Source organism: Heteronotia binoei, chromosome 2 (assembly GCF_032191835.1).
Source record: "Heteronotia binoei isolate CCM8104 ecotype False Entrance Well chromosome 2, APGP_CSIRO_Hbin_v1, whole genome shotgun sequence".
Taxonomy (NCBI): Eukaryota; Metazoa; Chordata; class Lepidosauria; order Squamata; family Gekkonidae; genus Heteronotia; species Heteronotia binoei.
The window spans coordinates 142,454,241-142,466,855 of record NC_083224.1 but is presented as its reverse complement, the minus strand read 5'-3'; the positions used below and the strand labels follow the sequence as shown (position 1 = coordinate 142,466,855).

General features: G+C 41.3%; 1 protein-coding gene across 1 annotated transcript in view; it reads left to right on the top strand.

Annotated features, from left to right (window-relative positions):
* The window catches only part of COL24A1 (collagen type XXIV alpha 1 chain), a 282,681-nt gene that overhangs the window by 82,778 nt on the left and 187,288 nt on the right, over positions 1-12,615 (top strand). The window contains exons 11-14 of the mRNA XM_060232149.1: positions 1,111-1,164; positions 2,122-2,166; positions 6,730-6,783; positions 11,259-11,303. Of these exons, the coding sequence (XP_060088132.1) occupies positions 1,111-1,164; positions 2,122-2,166; positions 6,730-6,783; positions 11,259-11,303 (198 nt within the window). The remainder of the gene's footprint in view (positions 1-1,110; positions 1,165-2,121; positions 2,167-6,729; positions 6,784-11,258; positions 11,304-12,615) is intronic.

The window sequence follows — 12,615 nt, the reverse complement described above, 5'->3', positions numbered from 1 at the left end:
AGTGGTTAGAGTGCACTTGTTCTTCCACTTACTATACTGTAGTTACTAATTTGTGATTTAAAATTTAAAAGACTGGAAGGAACCAGGTTCAAATCTCCACTCTGTGGTAAAGCTCTCTGAGGAGTCCTACGAGTACTTCCTTGGGATTAAGTTCATTAAATAAATTGGGACATTTCTGAGAAGATCTGCTTAGAAGTACTCCCATATGAAGCTGCCTTATACTGAATCAGACCTTTCTTGGTCCATCAAAGTCAGTATTGTCTTCTCAGACTGGCAGCGGCTCTCCAGGGTCTCAAGCTGAGGTTTTTCACACCTATTTGCTTGGACCCTTTTTTGGAGATGCCGGGGATTGAACCTGGGACCTTCTGCTTCCCAAGCAGATGCTCTACCACTGAGCCATCGTCCCAAGAAATGTTATACTACTAGAGTTGCCAACCCTGTTTTTAGAAGGTGGAGCATTGGGCGGGGGGGGGGGGGAGAGGACTTGATGTGGTGACATCATCACCCTAAAGTTATATCGTTGCATCAGCGACTCTATAGGAATTCTCCCAATCAGTATGGTAGGGAGCACAGAGATCGGGGAAATCCCTAAAGCATCATGAATTTGGTGACTGGAAGTGACATTACTTTGTGTGCAACATCAATGCCCCATTTTTCTGCTGCTCAGTTGTCTGAGAGTGGGTGGGGGCAGGAGTTTACTGCCCACAGGAGGTCAACTGGCAACCATATGTACCAGCCCAAGCTCCTTAGAGAAAATTTATTATAACATAATGAACAAGAAGTACTAGGAACGTATGCACAGAAGTTACTAGTGCACTTGCTCTTCCACTCACTATACTGTAGTTACTCGTTTGTGATTTAGAATTTAAAAGAGCCCAATTATGTAACGATTCTTTTTCTTGTTGCCAGTAGGCAATTCTTAATCATTCTGAGTGACCAGACAACTGGTTGTTTGTGAGATACGACTATACCCTTTTTGTAAAATCAGTTATTTTAGATAGATTGCATTTAGCTTTTGGTACTATTCACATGAAAGTATGCAAACTGTGTGACTTTATGCTGGGAAAAGAATCTCTCCTCAGTTTGTTTCTTCTGTTTAACTCTTTTAAGGGATTCATTGGACCCCCAGGAGTGGCAGGGGTGCCTGGACTTGAAGGAGAAAGAGTAGGTATCGTAGAATATTTATGTATGTGTGTGTATATATAAATGTAAATAAAGAAGTGTATCGTTATATCCCAAATGTGGCTCCAATCTGTGGATATCTTATTCTGTGGATCAGGGCCATACTTGCAGTAAATAAATTTTTCTGCAAACATAGGTAACCTCCTAGGTTTGCAAAAAAATTGATTTTTTTTTAAAAATACATGGAGAGTGGGGTTAAATTCCCCCCAAAGTAAAATAGTGTTCTCTGTGTGATGTGTCCACATGATTCAAGTATGTAGGTGTCATTTCCACAAAACGCAAATCCTTCCTTGTGCTGTTGATTACTGGGCAAAAAACAATTAATCCATCTAATCATACTCTGGGCAAAAAACAATTAATCCATCTAATCATACACATTCAGTGTACCCAGACAAATTATTGAAAATTCACAAAACATTTGTGATATTTTAATGCTATTTGAAAGCCTTTTATTTTCCTTGCTGCTGCTTCAGCCTATTGGTTCTGGTGATCATTGAGGCTTTGAGCATCCATTGGGCAAATCATGTGAGTGACACAGCCAACATTGCTTGGCAACTGAGACTATGAACTGTGAAGTCAAAGAAAATGAAGGAAAATGGCATTGGAAACAGAACCATGTGATTGCATTTGCAGCTAGTGCTAAAAATATCAAAATGAGAATGTGCTTTTAGGCAGGCCTGAAAGCAAGGACACAAAAGGGTAACTAATTTCAGCTAAACTATTGGTTATACTTCAATTTTAATTTCACTCTTAATTTCATAAGGTTTTACATTATCTTACACATTAGTTCTAGACACTCCAGAAAGTGTTGGGAAGGATGAATGGGATTGAAAATAAAGAGCAACAAATATCATAGAAAAGAATAGCATATGATAACATTCTAAATAATAATGTTCATTGAATACAACAGCTACATTCTGTGATATTTTTCCATTTCAGGGTATTCTGGGTTTACCTGGAAAAAAGGGCCCAAAGGGGATTCAGGTAGAGTGGCCAATATATTTTTCACTTCATTTCTGTTTATTTAAATTGGTTGAATGTGTCTTTAAAGTTTAAAATGGTATTTTCCTCTGTCATTTTCTCTTAACTGTAGCCTGAAAGAGTTTAGAGTATACAGCAGGAGTGACCAGACTGTGGCTCAGGAGCCACATGCGGCTCTTTCATACATATAGCGTGGCTCTCAAAGCCACCACCACCCCATTGGCTGGCTTGGAGAAGGCATTTCTCTCTTCAAATCATTTATCCAAGCCAAGCTAGCCAGTGGCTTGGAGAATGCATTTAAAGTTAAAGTTGCTTTCTTTCCATTTCTCTCTTTCTCTGCCTCCTCCCTTCTCTCTCTCCCTCCTCTCTCTCTCCTTCCTACCTTCCTTCCTGTCTTCTTTCCTTCCTGCCGCTCCAGGCCTCCATGACACCTGCACCCCCCCATGGGGGTCGGAGTGAGGAGGAGGCTCCTCTTTTGTCCGCCTGGGTGCCAGGTGGGTGAAAGGGGCCATGGGGCTGCTGTGCCTTGACATCAGGAGCGAGGCAGCGTGGCCTCTTTCATCCGCCCAGCTTCCAGGTCGGTGAAAGGGGCTGCGGGGCTGCTGTGTTTCACTCTGAGGCTGTCTCCTCTTGCAGGGGAGGAAGCCGAGAGCAAGGCCACGCAGCTTCCTTCATCTGCCTGGATGCCGGGTGGGCAAAAGGGCCATGGGGCTACTGTGCCTTGCTTTGAGGCTGCTTCCCCTGTAAGAGGAGGCATCCTCGGAGGAGAGCACACACTGGCCTGCAGTCCTGCTGCTCTCAGAGTGGTGAGAGAGGATGCCTGAAGGTGCCCTGTGGTGAGGTGGTGCCTGAGGCAGCTGCCTACCTTGCCTACTCCCACCTGCCAGCCATGGCTGCGGTCCACCATGACTCATCACATTTTGTTCCTGAGGTTCTTTCAGCTCCTGGTATTGGCTTTCTGGAGGTCTGCTGGGGTAAAGAGAAGGCATGGAAAGATCCTCTTTGGTGCTTTCAGTTTGGAGGATCCAACCCGCTTTTTCCTAGGACTTCTTGAGATCTTTTCTGATTTTTTCAAATGTAGGCATCCTGTTTTGAAAATTATTTTGGCTTAATTTTGGTTCACAGTTTTGCTACCACTTTATATGCTGTAACATTAAGACAGTATCCTTTTGAGCAAAAGGTGAAAGTAAGCCGTGTAAAGTAATTGTGATTAATACTTTGAATATTGTTGGCATACAGAAAGTGGAACAAAATATTAAACATTAGCTTTATTGCAAGAAAATTATAGTGTCTGGATATGAATTAAAATACTGGCTGTATATTATGTTGAAATAAAAATATTTTGTTATCCAGGACATATGTATCAACCTCCCCCCCCCCCAACCCCCCCCCCCCAACCCATTATATATTGCATGAAATCTGACAGGGTTTGCCACATTTTGATTTTTTTTGGTAGTGGCATTATATTATGCATGTGATTTTTACAATTCTTATATTTGGCCAGAGGATTAAATTCTGTGGAGCCTGACACAGATGGAATTGTTCTACACAGCCAGTAGTCCATCTGAGATACTTCATAAATTTTATTAACAAATTTCCAGCTTAACGCACTGAAACTAGAACAGCTACATATTTTCTGATAAGATATTAATAGACTTCCTCCCTGAGATATTCTACAGTAGCATGACATTTAATTGCATTAATGCAAAACACTTACTTCAAACACCTCAATAGTTATAGTGATTTATATAATATGTGGCACTTTGAAAAAGAGACATCATGTTTTTCACTGATTAACAGTGCAATCCTAAACAGAGTTATACTTTCATATATCTATTGAAATCAAAGGGCTTTAGAAGGGTGTGATTCTGCTTAGAACTGAACATCAAAATCAGATAGTTATTTCGGGTTTTTCCAAAAGCTTAAACATGTTAGTGGGAATTTTCTCTTTTTTTCTTAATGGAAAATCTCCATGCCATATCACAAACTGCATATGAAAATTTCCTTGAAAAGGGATTACCATGTGTTCAAGAAATACAACCCAACAGTTCCCAAAGGCCAGTGAAACTGTTTCAATTTCTGAACAGTTTTCACTATTTAGTTATTTCAGTTTGTATCCTGCTCTCCCCCACTAATATGAATAATCTGTGCATAGATACCGCCTTATGCCAGAAACCTACTGACCAACAAACACCTACATGCTTTAGCTACAATCATAAACATATCAAATGATCCACTGTATACATCCAGGCTCTATGCTACAGCCACATCTGCTCCAATCCTACAGACAGAGATTCTCTCCTGAGAGATCTACAATGAACTTTTTGGAACTATAAGTATCCACCTGATGAAATCAAGAAACAGATTAACAAAGCCAGAATGGTATGCAGAGAAAACCTGTCACAAGAAAGGTCCAAAAGAGACAATAACAGAACACCAGTAGTAGTCGCTTATAGCTCTCAACTCAAAACAGGTCAACACATCCTCAATCTCTACTGGATAATGATAGTTCTCTTTCACAAGTATTGCGGGGCAGAGCTTTTGTTGCACACACACACAGCCTGCTTATCTCTAAACAACTACTCACCCACAATAATACAACATCTAATTTGAATGTGGACCCTGGTACCAGAGCTTGCGATAAACCCAAATGCTAACTTTGCTGCCCCATACACTCAGACAGCACAACCACTGGACTTAACAACATCAACTACCTTATCTCAGTCTTACTCACTTGCTCATCTTCTAACACTGTATATGCCATTATATTCCAACAATGTCCTTTAATTCTCTACATAGGGAAAACAGGTGAAACCCTGTAGCAAAGATAAATGAACACAACTCTGACATCAAGAGTAACAAAACTGAGAAACCTGTGGGAGAACTTTTCATCCTCCTAGGGCACTCAATGAGGGACTGCAAAGTAGCCAGTTTGGTGTAGTGGTTAAGTGTGCGGACTCTTATCTGGGAGAACCGGGTTTGATTCCCCACTCCTCCACTTGCACCTGCTAGCATGGCCTTGGGTCAGCCATAGCTCTGGCAGAGGTTGTCCTTGAAAGGGCAGCTGCTGTGAGAGCCCTCTCCAGCCCCAGCCACCTCACAGGTGTCTGTTGTGGGGGAGGAAGGTAAAGGAGATTGTGAGCCGCTCTGAGACTCTTCGGAGTGGAGGGCGGGATATAAATCCAATATCATCATCATCTTCTTATTATTATTATTGCAAAAGAATTCCAGAAACAGACTGGAATGGGAGATTACTGAATTACAAGTTATGATAACATTCAGGACATTGGAATCCTTTGGTCTTAACAGAGATATTGGTTTTGTTTTTTTTAAATCTCACTGCACATGCTAAATCACTCAGTTCTCACTAATACCCAGAACTGAACTTTGTTGGTCTTAAAGGTGCCACTGGATTCAAACTTAGTTCTCACTTCTGTTGTTAACTCTTTTATTATCTGTATGCCAATTTGCTGCTACTCACAGAATTTACCAACTATGTTATTCCGATCTTAGCTGTACTTATGCATCTTGACTCTAATTAGCCCTTCCTGGCAACTAACCCCATGTGTGAAACTTGATGAAATCTGTTTTTGTGTGTAACTACACATGCTGAGTCTCTCAGTTTTCATTTATGCCCAGATTTGAACTTGGTCTTGGAGGTGCCACTGGAGTCAAACTTAGTTTTCACATCTGTTTGTTGACTTTTGTGTTTGAGTGCTAATCTACTGCCATTCACAAGTCTTGCCAGCTGCTTTAATCCAATGACAGCTATACTCATCGCTCACCTACTTATACATCTTGACTCTAACTAGCTCTTCCTGGCAACTAACCCTCTTTTTACCTATATGTAAGGCTTGAGGAAGGCTGTTTCAATGTAGCTGAAGAAATGTTCGTTCTCATGAAAGCTTTTACCGAGAATTAACCTTTGTTTATCTTGAAGGTGCTGCTGCACTTGAACTTTGTTCTGTTGCAAAGCCTTTAGCTAACTAATTGTGAAAACTCTCAACGTTAAAATTTGGCTATTCCAGGCTAATCCTAGGAATTGTAATTGTACAAAAGTGGGAAATTGAATGCGCTATTTGTGGGTATATACATTGTATTGCATGCTTGCTCATAATACCAAGCTCCTGTGTGGATGTTTGCATGTTAGGTGAGTGGAAAAGCACATGCCTTCCCTTTTCCACCACGTGTAGAGGAGTTATTGGAGTCATTTAATCCAGCTCTTGATTACTGGCAATGGAAAATATTGACTCTAGAGAGACAGCATTACTATTTTTTTCTAGTAGTATGTCTGTGATGATTCATTCACAACTGCAAATCAACCTTAGATACTATAGCTATAAAGTGAAAGAGGCCTTAGGCCAGTAAAAGAATGAAGAATTGGGAGCTCAGTTAAATAGCAAAAAGATTAGTCATGTATATGCAAATATTTAACTGTTTCTGAGCTTTGTCTCATACATATCAAATTAACATTAATTACAAATAATATTAAATCCAAATCCAAAATGTAATGCTTTACGATCATGTAATTCCTTACAAAATTATTGCGTTTGTATTTTTTACTAGGGTCTTCCAGGTGATTTGGGAAACAGAGGCCCCCCTGGTCCTGATGGAAGTCCTGTAAGTATGATTATATGTGTTCAGCATGTGTCACTTTATTGTTGTTTATCCATTATAGAACAAAACATGATAAGCTACAAAATGGAGGGTTTTCTGATGATGTGTATTTATGCAGACTGCAAGCAACAAGCAGCAACTTCTGCAAGCAGCAACGGACCAAGCTGATCCCATAATGATTTCTGATAGTGCAAACAGCAAAGAGGAGGCTAACGGAATTACTGACTAGAAACATTTAAAAAAACCCAGCTGTTTGTACAAAACCAAGTACTACTTAGTATCTGTCTTCCAGTGTTTTTCTCTCAGTGCCTAATATAGTGCCAGGCTGGAAGCCTGATATAGTGCCAGGCTGGAAGCCTCAGTATGAATGAGCCCTAAGAATTATCAAATATTTAAAATTTCATTTAGTTATCATGAGCCTAATTTATCAGTGTCTAAACTAGTGCTGCTCACTAGCCTACACTGAAATGTGTTCATTTTGAAAGCAGTTTTAAGGGGTTAATTTTTATTAGTGGAGATACTTGGGCCTAGAGGGCTTGTTCTGGTTAAGGCTTTATCCTTTTACTGTTCTCATGTTTGCTTTTGGTGTTTATTTGATGGATGGTTGACATTTGCTAGTAATTTAGATTTTAAGAGACCCAGAGGGAAATAGCAGAACATTCTGATGTTTACTACTAATTTTTAGAGCTCTCTGAGTGCCTTCCCACAGATGTCCAAATATCACCCTCATTTCCATCATTCCTTGTAAATGACATTTCTTTCACTGTGATTTCAAGTAGCACATGCATGACAGAAACATTTCTGACTTCTCATGCAAGGAAATGAAGGAGGGTACCAATTGTGTGTTACCTTCTTTTATAACAAGTGTCTAGATAGTTATGAGAATAGGATTAAGATCATGTCTGAATATACTCTGCATAGTGCATCACCACAAGAAATACTAAGGAGAAACAGCAACAAGATAACTCCAATATTGCTTTGGGCTAACAAGTACTTTTGGAGAAGGGTGAAAGATGAAAAGAAGGGATAATGGGAAAGAGAACGATTCTGTGAAGGGTATAGTAGAGCTAATGACAGAACCCTTCACTTTCTAGGCTTTTCACCTCCGTGGTCAGGGACAAAGGGTGGCGATCTGTGAGCAGACCTCCCTGCTTCACCCACTAGAGTGTGGTGTACTGCAGGGAGCCATTCTCTCGCCGATGATGTTTAACATCTGTATGTGCTGCCTTGTCCAGATTGCCAGAGGTTTTGGGCAGGGTTGTCACCATTATGCAGATGACACCCAGCTCTGTTGATGGACGGCCATCCAGACTCTGCCCCAGACCATCTAACCAGGGCACTGGAAGCAGTGGCCGGTTGGCTACAACTGAACCGGCTGAAGCTTAATCCAGCTAAGACAGAGGTCTTGTACATAGGTTGTGGGGGGCTAAGATCGGGCATCCAGCTCCCCACTCTGAATGGCGCACCATTTGTGCCAGCTCAGAAGGTGAGGAGCTTGGGTGTGATACTGGATGCCACCCTTTCTATGGAGGCCCAGGTCACAGCTGTTGCACGATCTGCCTTTTACCATCTGCAGCAGGCCAATCAACTAGGACCCTATCTGGTCCCCTGGGACATTGCTACAGTGATCCATGCAACAGTCACTTCCAGACTAGACTACTGTAACTCACTCTACACAGGCTTGCCTTTGAGGTTGATCTGGAAGTTCCAGCTGGTGCAGAATGCGGCAGCATGATTGCTGCCTGAATCACCTGTACAGGCGAGCAGTTGGCCGACACTGCACAGTTTGCACTGGCTACCAATCGAGTACCAGATCCGCTTCAGGGTTCTAGTACTGACATTTAAAGCCTTACATGGCGTGGGACCAGAATACCTGTGGGACCGTCTCTCCCCATATGAGCCCTGGAGGTTATTACAATCGGTCAATCAACATCTTCTGACCGTCCCTGGCCCAAGAGACATCCGGCTTACCTCGACCAGGGCCAGGGCTTTTTTGGCTCTGGCCCCAATCTGGTGGAATCAGCTCCCTGTGGAGGTTTGGGCCCTCCCAGATTTGTTACCATTCCGGAGGGCCTGTAAGACGGAGCTGTTCCGCCGGGCCTGTGGCTGAGGCAGATGGATGTCCTTATCACCTAAACCAGCCCACCCCTGCAACCGATATAGCTGAGATTTTTGAACATCTAGGTTGGGACAAGTATGCCTAATTGATCTATCCACACTATCCATGCTGCCTTAATTAATGTGAGCTGTAGCTTAAATGTTCTAATTTTAAACTGTTTAAACTGTTTGAACTGTTTTAATTGTTTTAAACTGTTTCAATTGTTTTATTATGTTGGAAGCTGCCCTGAGCCCACTATGGGAAACGGTGGCCTATAAATCTGTGGAAATAAATAAATTCATTAGAATAAAAATAAATTATAAAGGTTAATAGTTGGGACTAGGGATGTGCAAAAAAAAAAATGCTGGTATTTTTTGGATTCATGTATATTGTACCCCTCAAAAACAGTATTTTCCAGTATTCCCAAATCCCAATACTGGTATGGTATTGAGATTTGGATTTTTTTTCATAAATCTTGAATTTTTTCATTATAGTTAATAGTCTCTGAAGGGTATAATGAAGAATCGATCTGGGGTGGGGCTGTTTCTTGAGGTAGAGGCACCAAATTTTCAGCATGGCTGCTGGTGCCACTTCTCAAATAATCCTTCAAGATTCAAAAAGATTGGGCAGGGTATCCATTCTATAGGCCTCCACAGAAGATGTCCTCATCCTCCATTGATTTCAGTTGAAAGCGGAAAGTTGTTTAAAGGGATCAAGGTCCCTTTAAACACCTTCTCCAAGCTGCAAGTGAACTCCAAAGGTGTTTGAACGACTTGCAGTCTTTTTGAACACCTTTACCAAGCCATCAGTTCACCCAGAAGGTATTAAAGGGACTGCAGTCACTTTAAATGCCCTTTAACTTCAACTATCTGGTGACTCCCAAATTTGGGGAGGATTTTGGGCTTGGCCATTTTAGATAGCAAAAAAAACCCCCAACCTAATCTATATCCAACTGAAAGAATAGCTGGAAAATACCAGATTTTTTGGCTCAGATATGCTCAGATGCACATCCCTAGCTGGGACGTTATTGTCTGGCCAGCCTCATTTTTGTCCTTCTAAAACATCAAAATTATTATGTTTCATAGAATTTGTATTCTTTGCTTTTTGTATGCCTGTGTTTGCAGGCCACATCAAGACCTTTGGGTGGTAGGAGGATGGCTTGCAAAGATTTCTTCCTTCTGCTGGCTCCCTTCCCACATCCTCTGCACTGATTCTTCTGCTTCCCATCAGGCTTGGATAAAATGGAGGAGAGGAGAATAATATAAGCCACTTTGGGTTGCCATTGAGGAAAAAAACAGGATATAAATAAAAGTAAACCAACTCTCTCACTATAATCCCCTTTGTATGCTGCACATTATTGTGCAACTTGGTAGTGGTACTGGGCCTCCTGAGAGGTCCAGTTGGCTACCACAAGGATAGGGGGGGTTTCCAACTTGGCCTCAGCCTGGTGGAATGCTGGATAAGGTCTGAGCCCCGTGGGATCTTCTGAACTTCCTCAGGGCTTGCAAAATAGTCTTGTTCAGGGAGGCTTCTCCTGATATTATTCTGTTGGCCCCCCTGGACTTTATCCACCCATTCACTTTTTATATTTTATTGATTATTTATGATTTTATTATTTTATATATTGTTTTTATATGCAATTTTTGTTTTATCACTGTAATCCATCCTGTTCCTTAGGGAGAGGACAGAATATAAATTTAACAAATAAATAAATTTGGCTCCCCTTCCCCTCTTTCTCCTGCTCTTGGCTATAGTGGCTGCTGCTACAATATCAAACACCATTTGGGGTTGACCTTGAATTTGCAAAACCATAAATTTTAGGTTTGGATGGTCATATTTAACATTTTTAAAAATCTACATGGTGGCCAGCATTGGCTATTAATATAAATACACTGGTATATTTTATACATATTATGAGTGGACTGGTTGCATTCCACAGAATATAGGGGGACTAAGGAGAAAGTGGGACACATGCTAAAATAATGAACTTTCAGTCTACTTTGAAAGCATTTTACCAATCATTTGCAAGTGGCTTTTGCCATTTCACATAGTAAAATCCAGTTGCAAAGTACATTGAAAGTGATCAGAAGGTGTGTTATTCAATGAGTGTGAAAGCACCTCCCTAGATCATTATCCTCCCCTTCATTTTATCCTTACAACAGGCCTCTGAGGTAGGCTAGGCTGAGAGCGTGTGACAGGCCCAAATTCACCCAGGCAAGCTTCCATGGTAGAGTAGCGATTTGAACCTGGCTGTCCAAGATTCAGGCCTGACAGTCTTAACAACTGTACCGCATGATTCTCTCTTAACTATTTGCCCTTAACTATTGTTCAGGAATATACATGCTATGATGTACCTTTTTCAAACTCTTATTTTTCTAAGGGGCTGGTTGGTGGTATTGGCCCTCCTGGATTTTCTGGACTTAGAGTGAGTATAACTCTTCATCTTGTATCCCTTTTTCAGAATGTTATTTAATCATTTATGTAGGGGCTGCAGGGCTATATAGTATATGTATGACAAATTCTTCTAAGGATTAAAGAATTTTAAGGATAGTTATGTATGTATTGCTTATAGTTCTTACATCCCCTGGAAAAAGAATGTTCAGTAGTTTGGCAGTGGCAGTGTCCTGTTGGGAGAAGATGCTTTTCCTTCAAGGCTCGCAATATGGCAGGTCATGGTATTTCATTGTATTCTCATCAGTGTTGTAAAGCAGAGGTCCCTAACCCCTGGGCTGTTGTAAAGCAGAGGTCCCCAACCCCTTTTACTGGTTCGTGGCCTGTTAGCGACCGCGCCGTGAATTGTATAATTATTTCATTATATATTACAATGGAAGAAGAAGAAAACAACATTGGATTTATATCCCACCCTCAACTTCAAGTCTCAGAGTGTCTCACAATCTCCTTTATCTTCCTCCCCCACAATAGACATGGGTGGGGCTGAGAGAGCTCTCCCAGAAGCTGCCCTTTCAAGGACAACTCTGCAAGAGCTATGGCTGACCCAAGGTCACTCCAGCAACTGCAAGCGGAGGAGTGGGGAATCAAACCCAGTTCTCCAGATAAGAGCCCACACACTTAACCGCTACCCCAAACTAATACAAATAAAATGCACAATTGTGTCATCCTGAAACCATTGCACAGACACCTCTGGTCCGTGGAAAAATTGTCTTCCACAAAACCGGTCCTTGGTGCCAAAAAGGTTGGGAACCGCTGTTGTAAGGGGTTGGGCTTGTGGTAAGTTGTTGTGCAATGACATTGCATACTTGAGACTTACTGCTGACAGTATGGTGGATTTGGAATCTTCATGGGCCACATTCAGTAACAGCATAGGGAAGAGTATGACAAGAGCTGCAAAAATACAACAGTGTAGAGCTAAAGTGGGACAAATGAAGAAAAGAATAAATGAAGTACAATCTAGGTTGTCATTCATGTATTGTAACACTTCTCATTGTTCTCAGTCTAACAGAAAGTTCAGGTAATAACCACACTCCCTTTTTTGCTAAAAAATTTACCAAGTGGCTTTCTACATTTTAGAAAGAAATTAACTTATATTTTCCCTCTCTCTTACTTAATCTTTACTCTGTTTAGAAATATCCTCAATTAATTATGCATATAAAGAAAGGCTTGGATACTAGTACTACCTAGGGTTGCCAGGTCTGACTCAAGAAATATCTGGGGACTTTGGGGGTGGAGTCAGGAGACTTTGAAGGTGGAGCCAGAAGCAAGATGTGACAAGCACAATT